This window comes from Sciurus vulgaris, assembly GCF_902686455.1.
Source record: "Sciurus vulgaris genome assembly, chromosome: X".
Lineage (NCBI taxonomy): Eukaryota > Metazoa > Chordata > Mammalia > Rodentia > Sciuridae > Sciurus > Sciurus vulgaris.
In genome coordinates, this window is record NC_136471.1 from 117,915,061 (window position 1) to 117,936,417 (window position 21,357).

Consider the following 21,357-nt stretch of genomic DNA (forward strand, 5'->3'; position numbering starts at 1 on the left):
CCTAATTCAGTCTTCATAGTCAATTAAAATTAAAGCTACTGCCCATGGGGGTGAGGTGGTCCTATTCTGTAACTGCTTTCATCTTCTAGATGTCTTGCCTCCAATGCTCTTCAATGGCCCTGAAAATTGACATGTCAGTCTCCAAACCCAATCAATCACAGCTGCTGATGGTCTATTCCTCACCAAAAGGTGTCCTTTTTAAAAATTTGCCTTCAAATTGTACTCATAAGTAATCCAGGATAGATATGCTTAAAGCTCTAGCCCAAGGTTTCTCGGCCTTGGCATTACTTACTTTTAGGATTAGGATCATTTGTTAGAAGAGCTATCCTGAGCACTGGATGATGTTTCACAGCATCCTTGGCCTCTATGCACTAGATGGTAGTAGCACTCACTTCCCTCACCTCCAGAGGTCACTACTGGAAATGTCCTGAGGTGGAGGAGGGGGCAAAGTTGTCACAGTTGAGAACAAGTGCTGTAGTTCAAAAAGAACTAACTTCATCACTGCTTTATACTTCCTACCATATTGATTAGAGAGTGCTGAGATCACAAAACTGTTGCTGCTTTTTCCCAAGCTCTGACCACTGAAGTGTGGGGAATTTGTTTTTTTCTACCTCCTTAATTAGAATACAGGCCAATTATGGGATCTGTGTTTTCCCCTTTTTGTGATTTTCCAGTTTTCTACTATGGGTGATTAAAAACTGCACAAAATTTCCAATAATAGGTTACCTCTAGTTTCTTTTTGGTCCACAGTATAATAATTACTTTTGTAGTTCTAATTAGTTAACATTTATCAGCAAGCCACACTATGTTCCATGATTTATTACTATGGATGGCCCTGTCTTATCACTCTCATACTTAGTCAAGAGTCTTTAACTTCGATCCTTATATGGAGTCATACACATTCTTTCTTGCGCAATACCAAAAGTATACTTAAAAAAATTAGATGGCCCCTCTCTTTGAGCAACTGGCTTCTAAGGTAGAATGAATTTAAAAGAGCACATTATTTTAAATATGCTGATTAAAATACCAGATTATCAAAGGGGATAGATTCATGATTTTTCTGTCCAAGGGCCAATATAATTATAAAACCATGAGACCATCAGCAGAAGAAACCTTTGAGTAAAAAATCCTTGTGGAGAATTACAAGCTAGAAGCAAAGATAATTAGCAATTGGAAGAACACTCCTACACAAAGGGTGCTGATTAAAATGGAGCAGTGTCCACCTGGAAGAAGCCATCTATCCACTGGTATGTGCATTTATGTACTTTGACGTTTTAATCAATATTTTAGAGAAGAAAACAGAGAAAAGGTTAATCAGAGCATCAGAACTGCAGAAGCCAAAAGGTTGGACACATAGAAGAACCAGAATCCCAAAAATGGACAATAGGACAGTGATGTGCTGAAGACAGCAAGGGGAGATTTAATGCAGTTCACTGGAAGGTCTCTGCTGCAAAGAGTTCTGGTTGGCCCCCTATACCCAGTGTACTCCTTCACTTCAGAAACAAAAAGCAATCATCTCCCGGTGGCTAATTTCTGGCCCATGAAATGTAAACAGGAGTGTTAGGTGGGACATCTAGGAAGTTGCTTAAAGAACTGACTTAGCTAGGGTACATCCTTTTGGCCCTTCCGCCTTTTCTCCATTTTGTACTCTCTGATGGCTTGAAGGAGTGTGTGCAGTCTCCTTGGACCATGGGGTGACCTTGAGGATGGAAGCCTAGCACTGCTGATGATGGACTCAGCAAAGGGCAGGAAAAGCCTCTGCCCTGATGGCACTGTGCAGGCACAAGAGCAATACTGGACAGTTCACACCTGGATTTCTTTTATGTGTTAAAAAGTTAATTTGTGTTCTCTGTTAATATTACCTATTGGAGTCTTACACTTAGGTTGAAATAAGCCATTTGAGTCTAAGAAAACATGATAGGACATAGTTTAGTAGCTGCATGTGCAAAACATATATTTTAGTATACAGAATGCTCAAAATAGACTGTGAATATGGATGCCAAGAAAATTAGTGTAACTCCAAACAGACTTAAATGAAATTTTCTACCCAAAAAAGGTGGCAGTGGTAGGTTTATTCTTCTCCATACTAGCACTAGTAAGAGTACTTGAAGTTCTGCATACAATTTTGGATTCCTCATTTTATCAGGATACAAACTTACACAACAGGCATAGAACAGTTGCAGAATAAGTGATTGCTGAAGTCAAGGACAGAGGAAGGGATCAGCCTAGCTTCATGCAGTCCCATTCAGCTGAAGTAGGACCAGTGAGTAGGCCGCAAGACACAAATTCAGAACAAATGCAAGATCTTTCTACCTCATGAAAAAGAAAATAAACAATAAGAGTACACTAAAAGAAGCAACCCAAATGTCCATCAATGGATGAATGGATAAACGCACTATAGCTATTTGTTAAATGAAATATTATTTGACCACAAAACCAGTGAAATATTGGTACATGTCATAACATGGGTGAACTTTATTCTAGGAGAAAGAAGTCTTGTATATGAAATACTCAGAATAAGTCAATCAAGAGACAGAAAGCAGTTAATAGTTTCCAGGGGCTAGAAGGAGCAGGGAATGGAGAATAACTGCTTAGTGGGTACAGGGTTTTCTTCTGGGTTGATGAAAATGTTTTGAAACTACATAGAGGGGGAAGTTGTACAACACTGTGAATGTACTGAAAGCCACTGCACTGTTCACTTTAAAATGGTTAATTTTACAGCACATGAATTTAACCATGATAGAAAAAAGCATGAAAAACTATATGTTTAAAAAAAAAAAAACCTGCTAGAACCTACTTGGTGGTAAAAGAAGCTGTATACAGAATTTAGTAATCTCCCTGCATCATAAAAGAACACTGGAATCATGAAAAAGAACTCTAAATAAAACACCCTTCATGGTCAAACCCCTTTCTTTACTGGAGGAGTTCCAATGACTTGGTACAGATTTTTAAGATTTTCCATCATAGTTCTAAAGTTCTCTTCCTGCACAACTCATCTTACTAAAGAGATGACAATTATTTTCATGTTTTCTTCTTTTTTAAATTTTTTATTTGTTCTGTTATATATGACAATAGAATGCATTTATGCATTTTGATAAATCATATATAAATGGACATAATTTCTCATTTTTCTGATTGTACGGATTGTAGGATCACATTGGTCATGCAGTTATATATGTACATGAGGTAATAATGTCTACTTCGCTCTACTATCCCGACCCCCATACCCCTTCCCCACCCTTCATTCCCCTCTACCTAAATTAAAGTAACTCTATTCTTCCCTAGCATCCCCCCACATTGTGATTTAACATCCACATATCGGAGAAAATATTTGGCCTTTGGTTTTTTGGACTTGGCTTATTTCACTTAGCATGATATTCTCCAACTCCATCAATTTAGCAGCAAATGCCACCATTTCATTCTTCTTTAAAGTTGAGTAATATTCCAATACACATACCACATTTTTTTTTTATCCATTCATCTGTTGAAGGACACCTAGGTTGGTTCCATGGCTAAGCTATTGTGAACTGAACTGCTATAAACATCAATGTGGCTACATCACTATAATATCCTGATTTTAAGTTGTTTGAATATAAACGGAGGAGCTGAGTCAAATGGTAGTTCTGTTCTAAGTTTTCTGAGGAATCGCCATACTGCTTTCCATAATGGTTGTACCAATATACATTCCCACCAGCAATGTATGAGTGTACCTTTTCCCTCACATCCTCACTAACATTTATTGTTGCTTGTATTCTTGATAACTGCCATTCTGACTGGAGTGAGATGGAATCTTAGTTTTGATTTGCATTTCTCTAATTGCTAGAGATGTTGAACATTTTTTTCATATATTTGTTGATCGATTGTATTTCTTCTTCTGTGAAGTTCCTTAGCCCATTTATTGATTGAGTTACTTGTTTTTTGGTGTTAAGTTTTTTGGGTTCTTTATATATCCTAGAGATTAATGCTTTATCTGAGGTGCATGGGGTAAAGATTTTCTCCCAATTTGTAGGCTCTCTCTTCACATTATTGTTTGTTTCTTTTGCTGAGAAGCTTTTGAGTTTTAACTTCTTGCACTTTAGGGGTCTTGTTATGGAAGTCAGATCCTAGGTCCATATGGTGAGATTTGGGCCTACTTTTTCTTCTGTTAGGCACAGGGTCTCTGTTCTAGTGCCTAAGTCTTTGATCCACTCAAAGCTGAGTTTCATGCAGGGTGAGAGATAAGGATTTGATTTCATTTTCTTACATGTGGCTTTCCATTTTTCCCAGCATCATTTGTTGAATAGGCTATCTTTTCTCCAGTGAATGTTTTTGGTGTCTTGTCTAGTATGATATAACTATGTGGGTTTGTCTCTGTGTCTACTCTGTACCATTGGTCTACATATCTTTTTTGGTGCCAATACCATGCTATTTTTATTACTATAGCTCTGTATTATATTTTGAGGTCTGATTGTATGATGCTTCCTGCTTCATTTTTCTTACTAAGGATAGATCTGGCTCTTCTGGATCATGTTTTCTTCTTATGCAGAAATAAGATATAATATGGGATTATAAATTCACAATTGCTGCTTTCCCTTGAAGGACAGAAGTCATATATGGTAAACTTATTTTAACAGATTTTTAGCAATTTTACAATAGATGATCATGTGAGAAACCATAGGAAGTCCCAAAAGCAGGACTGGAAGCCATTTCACTACTTGCCTCAGAAACTTAGCTGTTTAAACAGCTGAACAAAAAGCTCCACCAAAATGTTCCTGCCCCAGGGATGGTTCGATTTCACAAATTATTTTTACCATGACCCAGGGAATCACATGTAGACATGTGCTCAGCTCCACATCAAAAGTAGAAATGTTAATGAGAAAAAGTTCAACATGGTTTGAAGTCTTAGTTTGGTGAATTACATAATACAGACTCCCCTGTGGTTTAGTTCATATCATACACATTTGGTCACATTAAAAAGCCAAAAACATGTCCTTAAAATGGAGATATCAAAATATTTATTGTCTAACTTGGGTAAGAACTAGAGTGCTCACCAGTGTGAGAAAAAAGAGTCCTATTGACTTAGTAACTTAAATATGCCTGAAATTTTTTCATTTATGTATTTAGAGGTACATCCCTATATAGCATAGAATACTCAGAATATTTTAATAAGCAGCAGCTTGTATACTGTTAAATTCCTATGAGCCTAAAAAATGTTTACTCATACATAGATAAATATTTAAAGTATCTGAGAAGAGAGGACATGTCTAGAACTCTGGGGACAAAACTACCCCACCTTTCTTCTCACAACATGGGCAACAATGAACCACAAGGAGAGACAGCTTTCATATTCCAAGTCAATTCTAGAAAGCTATCAAGTCAACTGAAACTGAGGACTAAATGTGAATAGATTTCTTATGTGAGGATGAGACTAACACACTGAGGTTAATGCTTTACCAACACAAACTTGAACAATATATTTCAAGTCCCCACCAGTCTAATATTTGGAATGTTTGCTATTTTGTCTGAATAAACATTTATATAAATCTTTTTTTTTTTTGCCCACAGGTTCTAATTTTATACAATCTATATAATGTCAATGTAATTTTATAAATAAGGAAATATCCTGTTCATTAATAATATGTACCTACCACCTAGCAAAGTACCTAGGATATAATAGGTATTTAATAAATAATTATTAAATAAAAGTAATGTATGAATGAGACTCAGAAACTGACAGCTTAAGACCCAGATGAGCATAATCTTGTAAAATACATACTTTGGGAAACCCTATGGAACTATCTCTGGAAAGATGCATATTTACTCCTACAAGGAAAGTTCAGAAACCTTACAGATAGAATTAAGAAATTCCTCATTCATCACTAGTAACTGAAATAGAGTACAGAAAAGTGAGCAAAATAACTCTGTTAATGTCCCCATTAGGAATGGCTACGGACAGTGTCACTAATCAGGATGCTATGAAACTGAGTTACTTCAGAGGGTCATGCCCTGAGCAGCTCATCTATGAAATCTTCTCCCTGGGAAGTGTAGCTGATAACCTTGGTAAACATCAGCCTAAAATGTCAAGTTTTGAAAAGGACAAAGATATAAAGAAAAATTCAAGTCACTTTGAAATGCCTCTGTTGGCTCACTCATGATTAAAGGACAATAAATCACAAAAGACAATTGATATATTAAACCACTAATAAGAATATCATCAATGTTTATCAGAAGTGTAACAATCTAACAATTACATATTTTTCTTTTACTTTCTTTCACCAAGAATGGAATCACAAAACTAGCTGACTTTCTAGGAAGTAAATTAAATTTCACTGAACTTGCCTTGATGAATTAGGTATTTAAAAAGTCTCAAAGGCAGCATCACTTCATGAAGCAAGGTGATTCCCCTAGAACCTACAACTGGATTGATGAGTTATACTATACACACACACACACACACACACACTTTTGTTCTCTTTTGGCTCCTGCTGATGCAAGTCTTGAGACTGACATAAAAAGAATTCAATATGACAGCTAATTCTCACATGTTCCACATTAAAAAAAAAAACACTCTACTTTGCTAATTATCAAAGGTATATAAAATTTAAGGCATGGAACATTTAATATTTATCAAATTAGTTAAAAAGTTACAATAATGTTCAAATGCTGGAAAGACTGGTAAAACTGGTATACTCATAAAAGTATTGGTATATAATATAATTGGTATAACCCATTAGAAAATTAATTTGGCCATATGAATCATGACGGTATTGTGCTTAGGCACCTTGATATGTACTGTTGATAAAAATTTGTCCTACACTCCTGTGATCCCAGCCACCTGAGAGGCTGAGGTAGGAGGACTACAAGTTCAAAAGTAGCCTCGGCAACGCAGCCAAGACCCTGCTTCAAATTAAAAAAATAAAAAGGGTTGGGGATGTAGTTCAGTGATTAAGTGTCCCTGAGTTCAATCTGCAGTTTCAAAAAAATTGTCCGAAAGAAATATTTCAAATAAAAAATCATTTAAGCAGGAAAATATTTATCACAAAATTTCCAGTAAAGAAATATGGAAAAGTAGCTGAAAATATTCAATGAGAAATATGCTGTTTTTTGTTTTTTTTTTTTTTTTTCTGGTACTGGAGAATGAACCCAGGAGTGCTTTACCACTGAGCTACATCTCCAGCCCTTTTTAAATTTTAAGACAGGGTCTCGCTAAGTTGCTGAGGCTGGCCTTGAACTTGTGATCCTCCTATCTCAGTCTCCCAAATCACTGGGATTATAGGCAAGTGATATGAGGCTCAGCTTCCAATGAGACATATTCCTAAATTGTGTTTAAGACTTTCGGTACTTTAAATGAAGTAGCAACACAGAAATATGACTGACAAATGATAAACAAAATATAAAAGCATATTTCCATTGTGACTATGACCACTAAAAAAACCTATGGAAATGCAAAGAACAAGGGAATATACAATGTTGGTAACTATTTGTCATTCTTGACTTCTTGCCAATTTTTGTAAAATAATGCTATATGATCTTAAAATAAAAAGTCATTTGAGCTTTTAAAGAAAATATTTTCCTAAAATTAGCCTGCATATCAATCCTTTTCAATGAAGATTTCAAGTCAAAACTTGGTTGCAGAACCCTGCCTCTGCACTAAAAAATAAGTAAATAAATAACAGGTTCCCAAATCTTACCTTCTTCTCACCAAAAACCTTCCAAATCCTTGGGATAGGTAAATTTGGAAAGTGAGGCATAATTTAACCCTACATTTAATAAGACAGACTGCAGATTATCATATTGCAGGTTCTGAGATCTGCAATGGGCTTATTAATTTTGGCTAGCTCAGTCTTTGTTAGATGGTACTTGATCATAAAATATTTTCTGTTTGGAAGACCTGTGAACTGTTTTCCCACTAGTTTGGGAAATACTGCTTAGATCCATGATGTTCAAAGTGGGCAACAGAGGGAAGGCATCTCAATTACTAGAGAGTTTTCAGACTCTATACTCCCCAACTGGGAGTCACTAATAGGAGTATGCCTTATCCCTCAGGTGCATATATTAGGTAGAGAAAAAGTGTGAGAACTACTGATCTGTCCTACTACTTAAAAAACACTTAATCCCTGTGGGTACCATAAAACAAGGTACCAGATTGGGAAATTTTCTGGCTCTTACAAAAGGGGCTCTGATCAAGAATGAAGATAATAGCAGTTTACACAAAGAAACAGCATCTCTTCTTCTATAATTATGAAACTGCGACCAAGGAAATCTGAGTAACCCATATGAGAACTAATCAGTTTTTCTTTTAGATATAAATAGGGTACTGCTCATGGCACGTGAAAATATGTGAGTTTGGTAGTAGGTTGTCTCCAAAGGGCAAATACATAGTATCTACCTCCCAGAGCTAAGGGATGGGCAAACAGCCTCCCCCCACAACTTCTATATAGTTCTTTAGCATTATGAGACTGTTACCTCTGGTTTAAGTACAGCTTTTGTGCATGCTGGACAAAGAGGACCATTTCGGGAGAACTGAAGGGGAAGATGCCGAGTTCGATTGCGACATGTTGCCTCCTCACATATCAACCAGCCCTGGAGAGACAAAAGAGAAAGTTTCATTCTTATCATAAGCATCAACAAAAACAAATAATAAACTCTTTTGTTATCAAGGTAAACTAATTTTATTTAAACCTTTCTTAGAGATTCTAAAATAGCTCTAGTTACCTTTCTCTCTAAACATGTTAGATTAATGCACTACACCCATTATCAAGACTGTAAGGCACAGAAACAAATGACCTTCCTAATAGCTGAGTGACAGGTGCCAAGTTACTTAATTGTTGTGTTTGTGTTTGGTTTCCTTCTCGGTAAAATGGATATGGCAATAGTACTTACCTTACAGAATTGATGTAACATTAAAAGTGCTTACAACTGGGTTGGGGACGTAGCTCAGTTGTAGAGGCTTGCATAGCATATATAAGACCCTCGGTTCAATCTTCAGTACCACACACACAAAAAAGTGCTTAGAACTATCCTTGGCACAAAAGAACAACTTAATAAATGCAGGCAACTGTTTCATTTAAAATTAAAACAGATTCTTCTATACATGTTCTCTGGAAGCATAGGACTGGCTGGCATACTTTCAAGGACAACTTTGAATGGTCACTGTTTTCCAGAGGTTTGCTACAGAGGCATCATAATCAGGTGAGTGTAGGGTGAGGGGCTCGGGTATAATAAAGGCGAGCAAGATATGCACCCTTGACTACCTGCTGAGTCACAAGTAATGACCTGACTATCTGTAAATCTTGGAGCATTTTGAGAAATGACAACTTCTGAACCTGAAGTTGCATAGATGGGGAAGGAAGGAAAGATTACTCAGGCAGGAAGAATAATATATACCAAAGAATGGAGGCCAGAAAGACTTTTACTGTATAATTAATAACACATAACCCCATTCCCTATTTCTAGCCTGAGCAGACTACCTTTTCCCCCTTGTTAAGAACAGTATATACATGACTGTTGCTTAATTATATTACATACTTTAACCTACCATGTAGTAATGTTTACAAGTGATGTTAATGCAAAGCAAAAGGATGCCCTCATTCACTGCTGTTCTGCTCTACTCATTCCTCAGAATAAGCTCTCCTTGGAAGTAGCTACAACCAAACTCAAAGTACCAAGAATCAGTTGTTCTGGCTCCATTTAAGGCTTTTACACAAATGGAAAGGGCATTGTAGAACTTTTTGACTTAAAAAATGCTACCTTTAAAGAATCTTTAATTAATCTAGTCAATATGTTCATAGAAAGTTTCATTCCTATCCTCATTCAAAAAAAGCCAAACTATTTTATGTTAAACTATTTAATTTGAACTTTGCAGGTAGAGAATGTCAATGAGTTATGAAATTTCTAATATATGCCCAGAATGATATTAAATATTGTGGGAAACAAGCAAAAAGGCTTCTGGCACAGAATTTCAAGAAATTATAATCTAAATAGGAAAGCATGGTCTGCATATACATTAGACGGATAGAGTCATGTCTCAACAAACAATAAAAGACCATGAACCAGAATAAAGAATCAGTGGTTCTGAGTCATAGACAACTATTCATTCCAATTCCTAGGGCCCATTAACCACATTTTTTTAATTTGAAGAAAGACACTTATATTTTCATATTTCTGAAACTCAGATACATTTACAATTGACTTGTACGAGAGAGAGAGAGAGAGAGAGGGAGAAGGAAAAAACAAGGTACTTTGGTTTAGCCTGTTCTAGCATGGGGAATAAAGCAGGGAGTAGTGGAGCTGTCAGCAGCAATAGGTATTAAATTTTAAATGTAATTATAAACACTAAAGGTAAGACTGGTTATTTCTAGAATTACCCATATAGACATAGTAATAAACAATAAACTTCAAGCAAACCACATATGAAAAAATACAGGAGTGGACCACTGTTTCATCATTCATTTTGTTACATTATATTTGTTATATGAGGCTGTATATTACTTTGGAGTATGCAAGTCAGTTAACAATGCCAACCATAGCTATAATTCATTCAATGTTAATATTCAAAATTAGAAAGCAGACAGGTAACAACTATTAAGTTTTGAGACAAATTATGAAGTACTATAATACAACTTGGAAGTGAAAATAATTTTATTTAGTTTTTTAGATATAATGTTTGAAAAACTAAAGTTCTTTTCAGACGTTTTTGAAACTTGATTCCATCAACTTACTATAACCTCAGGACTTACTGGGTGAGCTGCCAACAAGGGAGATGCTAAGTTGTCATTTCACCTGTTTTTAAAAAGAAAATACCTAACTCTATCTCTGACAGAGTACTAACTAAATGTCCTTTCAAATCATATAGAAAACAGATAATATAATTTGTCTAGACTTCCTACCAGTTATAATTAACATTAAAGAGGTCTTTTTCTCTTTGTCACCTCTCTATTCAGTGCTCATTTGGGTTTGTTTGTACTTACTATCTGTTAATCTCCCTTTACAAATGACAACAATAACTAGTGCTATTATGCATGGAAATTAAACATGCTGATAACTGTGTGAAGGGAACTGGGGCTGAAAAAAAATATTAGAAGCCTGTAACTCTTTATGCCTCTTGTTTTATTTTGATAATTAAGCTTTTGGCTGTGGTGTATTTTAAACAAAACACTTCTATGGGGGAAACAGGCCCTAATCATATTCAATATATGCTTTGCTTCGATTCAATTTTGTCTAATTCATTTTGGTTAACTCTTTGCTCCCTCAACAAATGTTAAACAACCACGCTAAATCTAACTTTTAAGAAACATTTGTGTTGTTAAAAATAAATGTGCCAGTTCACTGAAAGTATTCCATGATGGGGCAAATATTACAAGATCTCATAGAGAATTTCTGCCTCTTAAAGGTGACAGAATCAAAGAAAATTAAAATATGAATATTGTATAAATTCCCTTTAAATTAGCACAAAGATAAAACTAAATTTATTTTCATTCCCCATTTTGGGAAAAAATGTACAGCACAGGTTATACTGACAAGTCAAGGGAAGTCCAACTTATAAAAAGGTCTGGGTTTTAATAAAAACCTCTAAAACCACTGTAAGGATGTCTGCCATCCAAATATGCTGTTTTATTATGTAATACCACATGCAAATTGTCATAATCAAGCAGAATAAAGCCATTAAATTTTCAGTTGCTTACCCCATCAGGTTTATAAATAGAAGGTTCAAAAGAGGTAAAGATAGTCTGTCCAATAGCAAAACAAACATTTGCCAAAACATGCAAAGCTCTATCACCTGTTGCTTTAATCTCAGCATCACTAATTCCTTCTGGCTGGGGATATAGCTCAGTTGGTAGAGTGCCTGCCTCGCAAGCATAAGGCCCTGGGTTCAATCCCCAGCACCGCAAAAAAAAAAAAAAAAAAAAAAAAAAAAAAAAAGTCACTAATTCCTTAAAATCATTGTGTATGAAACTGTGTCAAATAGTTCTGATTGCTAAATTTTATTTCTGAGATCTCAACTCAAATGGTTTTTGCTTATACATGCTAAAAAGGGATCAATTTCTACTTGTAACTGAGGCATTCCTGGTAGTTGCACCTTAAACACAAACTGACTTATTTCTGTACATGTGTAGTTTTAGAAGGATGCATACACAGAGAAATCATCCAGATTTGGAAATGTGGTACATGGGAGGCCCTCAAAAATTTCTTTTGAATAAACAAAGAGAATCAATAAAATCAAAATACAAAGGAGCAAGTTTATGAAAACTAATAAAGCTTGGGTCTAAAATTCATAAAAAATGACAATTCGCAGTAGTTCTCATAATCTGGAGTCAAATACATGGTGGGTAATTCTCTCCACTGGTCTTTCCTCTACAGTCCCATTACCACCAACCTCACCAGACAGACCTTGAAGTTGTTCTACTGCAGTACTCTCCTACCTGATTCCCCCAGCCCTGTTCTCTCACACACCCAATGCAAAGAGTTGCCAGGTATAGTTTTCCAGGGCTCCCAATCCCATCCTCCAGTTGTATACCCTCCATAGAAAAGAACAAACTCGATGGGCTGACTTTCAAATCTTTACAACTTCACCCTGTCCCCCCTTTCTTATCATTCTCAACACAAAACTCTCTGCCACATCGAATTGGTTTTGTCACAATCCTCACTACATTTTGCCTATTTTCACTTCCTTGTCTTTGCTCATGCTGCAGAATCTGTTTAAAATGCCCATTCCTTGAATATCAGTTCCATTCTCCTTCTGTGAGATTTCCCCAATCCACAGGAACTTCTCCTTCTATCCCATCTGACATTGAGCACGCACTGCCATGCACTGTCCCTTTACCATCTTATATTACCATCTTGTTTTACCTCCCTTAACTGGTCAATCCCTGGGGAAGGATCTGCTCTGAATTTGGTAGTGCCCTCCTGAGTCTCTAGGAAAAAGGATCACACTCAGTGAATATTTAAAAACTGAGATTATGAAAAACTGTACTCTTATTTGTTAGTAATTTTGTGTAAACAACCAAACCCACTCAATCCCTGAGTCTCAGTTTCCTCATCTATAAAAAAGGAGGTGAATTATATTTATTCTGTTAGGGTTGTTCAGAGGATCAAATAAGAAAAAATGTTCAGTAAAGGTACCAAGGTAGATCACAGCTGAACTACAGCTGACAATGCACTATTAAATGTGCACTACTGTAACCAGGAAAGAGCCTGGTCATTTTCCAGCAGATGTTATTACAAAATGGAGAACTACAATAATGGATAAATGATAAGATTAAGTGGAACTGTTTCTCAATTTAGCTGCAAAATATTACATCTATGTAGTCGACATAAGTGAGAATTTCCTTAAGTTGCTCCTGATAAACTATACTTGATTTGAAGTTATAGGTGGTGGAATAAAGTGAAAGAAGAGGAGGTGGTCTTTGCTTTATTTTAGCATTCACAGGAATTTTCAAGGGACAACACAGACCTTCCACAACACATAATTATTTCAAATTGTAATGGCTTTCCAGGATTGCAGAGGCAGGGTCACAAGACAAGGTGTGTCAGCATGTGTGTGCTTTCAGAATTCATCATATCATTATTAGTTTCTGTTAATGCCCATTAACCACACCTCTCCCCAAACTATAATGCACTCCAAGAACATCAGACTCTCTTTTCACCCAAAAGCATTTATAAATGTCCTGGGGTTCCCTTGCAGTCATATTTTTCTGTCACAGAATTATACCCAGTATTAAAAAAAAACGGGTCTTCTTATAGATAGTGCACAGTATGGGCCCACAGCTGCTTTTGAAGAATGACATGTTGTGATTTGGGATTTCCAGAAATATCAAAAAACAAATTGCTTTCTGACCCACATTTGCACCCAAAACTGGGAGAAAATTTCCTTAAGATCTCCAGGGGAAGTTTTAACAGGAACATAATTTTGCTTTTAAAGCTAAATCTTCTACACTGTAGCATGCTGGCATGTCAAAGAGTGATTATTAAGTCTCAGAGAGGTGCCAGGGTAGGAGATGAAAAATCAGGAAAAATAAATATATAAACTAACTATTCACCAAAGTTAATACAAAAATATTTTAAACAAAATTATCAAACAAAACAGAAGTGGAAAGTGCCTTGTCGGTCAATGTAAGAATTTTAAATATTATTAAAATTGATTTTTTAAGTTAGACATCTCTTTAAATGAGCAGTCATGTCATTTCATCCAAGTTATTTGAAACTTATTGATCTTATCATTTGCGCAAAGATCAGACTCTGCCATCAGTTTGCTGAAAGGATAATGGAGCACTCCCAAACTGTTATGATAGGTTAGATGCAAACAGCGGTCCTCATTTAAACACATAGAATAGCACTACAAGTGGACAAATTCCAACCTCAGCAATTGTATATTACATGATAAATTAGCAACTTGGTCTGCTTTGCTTCACATCAAATCCAATACCATAGTCTTGCTATTTTAATTTGCAATCAGAGCTAGAGCATCAGAAGATGTACCTGAGGTACATTAAAGAGCCCCATGCAAGCCATCTTCTCCTGCTATACTGTGAGCACAAAAAGCCAACAATTACCAGCAATTGTATTTTACCACTGTAGGACAATACTAGAACAGTTAAAATTGTCTCCATGCAAGCAACTGGGGAAAATATACTTAAAATTGACTTTATATGGAAAATTACATTTTGGGGAAAAAAAGTTCAATGGAGGACATGTATCTTTCTGTATGGGCAGCTAAAAACCTCTCTTAGTATATTCAAGCCTATTCTATAAAATACTCTCCCTATTCATCCAACTCAAAAGCAAGCTACATTCTTAGGCTATAATAGGTCACAACTAAGTACACAGTACCTTGCTTCAGGAATAATTTTGCTTTGTCTGTCAACTGTCAACAAAGCACAAAGAGCTCATGCAACCCAGCCATGTACTGTGGATATTAGAGATCTAACAAAATACAAATAATAAGAACACAAGATTTCTAGCCACCCTGCTTTCACTTTATATGAGAAACTGAAAGCATTTTCCTCTCCACATTCCTTTCATCTCTATTGTATTACAAATCTTTTCATAAAAGATTTTTTCCCTATGTGAAGCTACAAGTTACTTGGGGATGTAATATTCCAACTGCAATGAATGTCCGAATTTCCAACAAGAATGGTTATACATGGATATGTCAGTGAAGACATACAGTCATTTTAACAAGGAAAAGGAAGAAAAAATAGTAAAATGGATACTCTGGTACTTGTATTAATATTTTAGTGATGAAACCTCTAAGAAAAATTGTTCATTACTTCCATCACTGTTCCTACCTCTCAAAACTTTACTCTTGAAAAAACATCACCTTAGCTATGTACACATGATAGTGAATAAATGTCAAACATAAATTCAAGGCTCATTTTTATCAACTTGAATACAGAAAAAAAGACTGGAAGGAGCTACTCTAAAATGTCAGCACTGGTATGAAGATGGTTTCTTCTGTTTCCTTATTTTATATAATAAGCATATACTGATTTTATGATCATAAAATTGTTATTAATGAGGGAAGAAATAGTTTTTGCCAACTGTTTTCACTATAATTGAATTACTAACACATCTGAAAAATATTCTGAGCTATATATCCCATGTTTGATTATTGCCAACATGAATTTTCAGGGAATATGCTTATGGGGGAAAAGAGCGTAAGAGAAAAATACCTTTTATTAAAAAAATTTCCTACTAAAGCTAAAATTTCAAAAATAGGCCAACTTAATCACATAAGCAGTTCTTAAGTAAAAAAAGGAAAGGGCATGTATTACTGATATTGGAATCATTTATTAAGCCACTCACTAAAATGCACAGTCTTTTATGGAATATGATATTTATAATGGGGGATCTCTGAAGGTAGGTAATAATAAATCAGTTTAAAGAGAGGTGCCTTGTTCCCCACACCCTTTAGCCTGCCTTGATCAGTGTGCACACATCAGCTCAGATGTCCTGGGGTAAGAATCAAATAAAAAGTTCAATCATGAGGGCATGCCTAGATCCTTCTTACCCAAAGAGTTACTCTTTGTTCAAGTCCAACCAAAAATAATTTTTACTTTTTGTTTGTTGGTAGACTAGTATTTGCTAGTATGGTTTAATGTGTTATGCCTTTGGGTACCTAACAACAAATGTTAAAACTGAACTATCTATGCAGTTGCCTCAAAGGGCATCTTAAAATCAGAAAGGAGTTCAAACCATCACCAGGCAATGTTTGTTCATTTAACTTTAATTATTTTCTCCTTGAGAATGGTACTAATGAAACTGAATATCTTTCATGGTTTCGAAGGGCCGTTTGAATAGTCTGCAAACAGAACTAAGGGTAGACAAGAGATCTGGCTGAGCCAGGGGGTTGCTAGGTGATGCAGAATGTAAACCCACAAACTTGTTAAGGTTTGCTTTGCTTTCATGCCACTTTCACACACTCTAAAAAGTTTTGAGAACTGATTTTTCAGGTGGTCATTACAAAAAAGAAGAATCCCCACACTCCAAAATTTACTGCCCCAGATGCTCTGCCAGACTGAGGAGAGATGAAATCCATCTGACCTTTGGTCGTAACATGGGAAACTTTTGGTTTTACATAAACATAAGATTATATATTTTCTGGATGCCCCTAATTTAAGAAACAAATGCAAGGTGGATTTTAATATTTCAAAAAGACATTCTGAATCTTATCCAACTTTAAATAAAATAAAGATTTCCTTCTAGGACAAAAAAAATGTGATCACAGCTTGGGAGATTTAGGGCACAAAAACCAAAACCCCACGGAAAATGCCTTAGCACAGATCATCATTGTGACAACCCTTTCTATTTAGCCACTCTCCTCTCTTCCGGCCTGCACCAAGTCTGACTGCCTGTGAGGCTTCTCCCTCCTGCCCCCTCCCCCAGCCTCCTTTTTAAGTAGCTGATCAGAGATTGTCCAGTAAGAGCACTTTATTAGATCATCAGCCAGAGGGGTTCACAAGTACCGAGAGCAATGGGCTCAAATGCGGCACATCAGTTTTAATAGACCAGGGGCTACTAGTAAACTGCAGATACTGCTGAGAACTTTCCATGCACTGAACTCTTGAAAAAGCACCGTCTCTCCAGCTTAAATGCAGCTGCCTCTTTCAATGCCGCAAATGGGTAAATTTGACAAAAAAGCCACCATTAAGACTACATGAAAGGCTCAAGACAACATCCTTTCAATGCTTTGTACTTCAGTAATCAGATGTACTTACTCACCCCCTCCCCCAAACCCGATCAAGAACTATTTCTGAATGGTAGGAAATAATTCCACTTTGTACATCTTTTAGTTAATCAAGACTTTCTATTCAGCAATTTGACCTTTTGTTCAAAACAGGATTATCAGTTTTTTCGCCAGTTACCAAGGGCGACTCGCATGGTGAACATAATTGCAATAATTTGCAAAACACCATGGCAACCCACATTACAACTAGGTAAATACTGGGCTTTTGTGCTACATTGTTATTTTCAGAGATGCTGAAGTCAAAGAACGAATGACAAATGAACACAAAATTTATATTTGCTTTGTCTCAAAAGAGAAGAAAATTGATAACAAGAATTGGGGGGAAACCGACTACAGCTGTAATTTCTAACTTGATTAATTAGGATGGTAACAGTCCTTAACAGTATATTCAACAAACAGCCCTGACTTCGTCTCTCCACCCACCTCTCTCTATACCACTACCACTATCCCCCCCACCCCAGACAAATTTTTTCAGCTTGGAGAACAAACATCCCCCATTTGCTCTTTTCTTCAACTTAATGGAATCCTTAATTGCAGAATATTGTTCTCCTGCTCTTCACCGCAATGAAAACGAGAGAAAGGAGGAGAGTGCCAGGGCAGACAGGGAGCTACAGTCATTTTTTTCCTGCCTTTTTTGGACACCCCAGGCCCAATGATGAGACGGCATTTTCCTGGTATCAGCAGCTGTTTCGTAGCAGACAATAAAGTAAAAACTATTTAGCTTTGCAGAAAAGCCACTGTGTTTCCTCTTGGCAACACAAGGTAAGTCCACATGCCGAGATGAAGTTTCATAATTGAAATGCCAGAACATAAGATGAGAAAATAATGATAATAATAACAATAAACCATACATTGTTCTTGTAAAGAAACTGTTAACTGTGGAACTGTCCAAAAAGCTGTTGAAATGCATGTGTTTGCAATTTAAGGAAGATGTTCAACAATATCCAATGTACTGAAAACCACTTTATACTCAGAGATCCCAATTCACAAAACAATCTAAAAATATAAATTGAGTACTCAGGAATTAATGCAAAATCAAACTCATATTTTTAGTAGATAAGCAGTCTTACAAAGAGCATTACAATCTTTTCAATAATAAATATGATTGGAAAAGTTACAGCAGAATTATTTAACTCAGATATGGAAGGCAGGATCTATTTTATAGTAAAGGGGCATTTTTCTTCCTAAGAGACACAAATTCTGCTACAATGTCTAGCTTTTCAGAAATTATCGAATCTGACTTTCTCATGCAAAATGTAGTATTCGGGGATGAGAAAAGAAAAATACACACAGAAAGGGCTAGCAGAAGTTATACTGCCGAGGTCTCGAGAGACAAGCAGCTGCAGATGCATTCTGTTCACAGCCCAGCCTGCTTTTCTTCTTCATCTGCCTCCTAAGGAGGAAGAGTCAAGGGAGAGTGTCTGAAATGATCTGAATATTTCCCCTAACTTCTGAAAAAATCAAATGAGCCTGCTCTTATAACGGGTTCATTCTTATTTGTGAGGGCTGAAAATTCCCACACACATCTCTATGATTCAACATAGAGAAATCACAATGTAATATTCTTCCGAATATGCCTCCAAAATTATAGATACTGTGAGTTCTCTTGAGTAGTAGAAATCTAAAGGATGTGACACATTAACTTCTTCTCAGTAACAATCTCTTTACACTTTGAAAATGCATTTTATTTTTTGGTTTATTAACTCATTCCAAATTTACCATACCTGTTTTACATACACTTCAATTAAAAGTCTAAATGTTAAGAGAAAGTGTATCCTTTAATGCCCAGTGATAAAGGGGTGAACAAGCCTTCAGCACTTTTTGATCAAACAGAATTAATGATACATCATAAAGTGTGCCTAAAATCTCCATGATACTTGAATTCCTTTAAGAAACCCTAATTTATCAATTTTTTATACTCTATCCAGAATTTCTTCATTTGTAACCTTCTACCTAGTATTCTTGCACTCCCCGCAACCATTTATGGCTTTGGTTCTAGTGAGTTTCTTTTCCTCTCCACCAATTTGTTAGGATGCTTCTTGACTTCTTTTGTTTAGATAGGTTCATCTTTAAGGAATCACAACATCCAACCTCCCATAATATTATTCAAATTCATAAATCAGGAATGGTAAACACCTTGCAGGTGTATTGCATTCCTCCTCCAACTCTGTCATCATGGTTGCTATAGGATGGAAGCTGGCATTCAACATGAAACCCATCTGCTATCTGTCTCAAATCCTTCTTGCTTTTGAATTTTCAACTTTGGTTGCACATTGGAATCACCAAAGGCACATCACAACACAGATGGCTGGACACTATCCTCAGAATTTCCAATTCAGGTCTTAGGTGGGGTCCAAGAAATTGCAACTCTAATAAGTTCACAGGTGATACTGCTGCTGGTGGTGGCTTAGGGACCTCACTTTGAGCAGTGCCAGTTTGGGAAATACAATGAGCACTGGAATTTTATAATATTTTGGATATATTGGATTAAGTAAATTATTATTTACAACTATCCCTCCCTTTAAAAAAAATAAGTGGATCATATACACTGCTAAAATATGCTTTTTCACTTAGAAATAGAGGAAATTATGCCCTATGAGTAATAAAGATCTGCCATTTTTTAATGTCTGTGTAGAATTCTATCATATGACTGTAAAAATTTAATGAATTCTCTTTTGATGAACAATGGGTTGTTTTTGGTCTCTTATTACTGATAATGATGCAAGGGATAGCCTTCTAACAGTACTTTTTTTTTTCATCATTGTGGACTCTACTACTCTACTACTGAGCTACATCCCTAATCCTTTTTTATTTTCTATTTTGAGACAGGATCTCACTAAGTTGCCCGGGTTGGCCTTGAACTTGTGATCCTCTTTTCTCAGTCTCTTGAGTACCTGGCATTACAGGTATGTCCCACTATATCCATCTTTAACAGTACCTTTGATAATATCTGTAAGTACTGTACATCTGTATGAATAACTAAATTGGAACTGCTAAGTTCATTGACCATTTTTGTGACAGATGTTATCCAATTGCTGACCAAGGAGGATATATCAATTTTCACATTCACCAACAGTGAATGAGATGATTCCTTCCCCACACCATAGTGTACACTGTATATTATCTAAAATTTTGGATCTGTCTTTCTGACAAGTAAAAAATGATAGTCATATAACTTTTGAAACTGAAAGTAAGGTTGAACATCTCTAAATATGTTTGTAGGTCATTGGCATTTCTTTTAAGAACGCCTCTTCTCGTCCTTTATCCATTTCTCTACTAGGTTGTTAGTCTTTTTCTTCTTGATTTGCAAGAGTGCTTTATGTTTGTGAAGGAAATTAGTTCCTATTTGTTAACACGCACTGTAAATATTTTCCCCGGTTCATTACTTTTTTTGGTGACTTTATGGTATGTACATGCATATGTTTGCCCTGCCAAAATTCTTATTTTTAAATTTGTAGCCAAATTTCTTAATATTTTCCTTTGTTGAATTCCAAATTTTGTATCATTTCAAAATATCTTCTCAGATAGCTGGAGCACAGACAACATTTAGGGCAGCGAAATTACTCTCTGCACGATGCTATCATGGTTGATACATGTTACTATACATTTGCCCAAACTAACAAAATATTGAACAACAAGAGTGAACCCTAAGGTAAACTATGGACTCTGAGTGATAGTGATGTATCAGTGTTGGTTGATCAGTTGTAACAAAAGTACCACTCTGGTGGGGATGTTGATAATGGGGAGAACTATATACATGCAGGAGCAGGGAGTCCATGGGAAATCTATGTATTTGCTTCTCAATTTTGCTGTGAACTGTTTGAAAATTAAAGTCTACTTTTTAAAAAAAAGTCTTCCCATCTCCAAGATTATTAAAAGTCCATTAGTTTTATAGTATTTTTTCTAGGTAATTCTTTGATAGATCTGGAATTTGTTTTACTATTGAAGAGCAAGGAAGAAATTCAATTATATTTTTCCAGATGACTATTACCTACTAATATGAACCATTTCTTTATAAAACATTAAATGTATCTTTGGATCTATCGTACCAAAATGTTTTAACTACCTTAAATTCCTAAAAATTTCATAAATTGTAGGACACATAGGTCACTATCTTTGTCAGAATTTTTGTG

General features: G+C 35.8%; 1 protein-coding gene across 1 annotated transcript in view; it reads right to left on the reverse strand.

Moving 5' to 3' along the window:
• POLA1 (DNA polymerase alpha 1, catalytic subunit) overlaps positions 1-21,357 on the reverse strand; it is a 288,381-nt gene that overhangs the window by 95,985 nt on the left and 171,039 nt on the right. Inside the window, exon 35 of the mRNA XM_079122812.1 lies at positions 8,446-8,562. Within this exon, the coding sequence (XP_078978938.1) occupies positions 8,446-8,562 (117 nt within the window). The remainder of the gene's footprint in view (positions 1-8,445; positions 8,563-21,357) is intronic.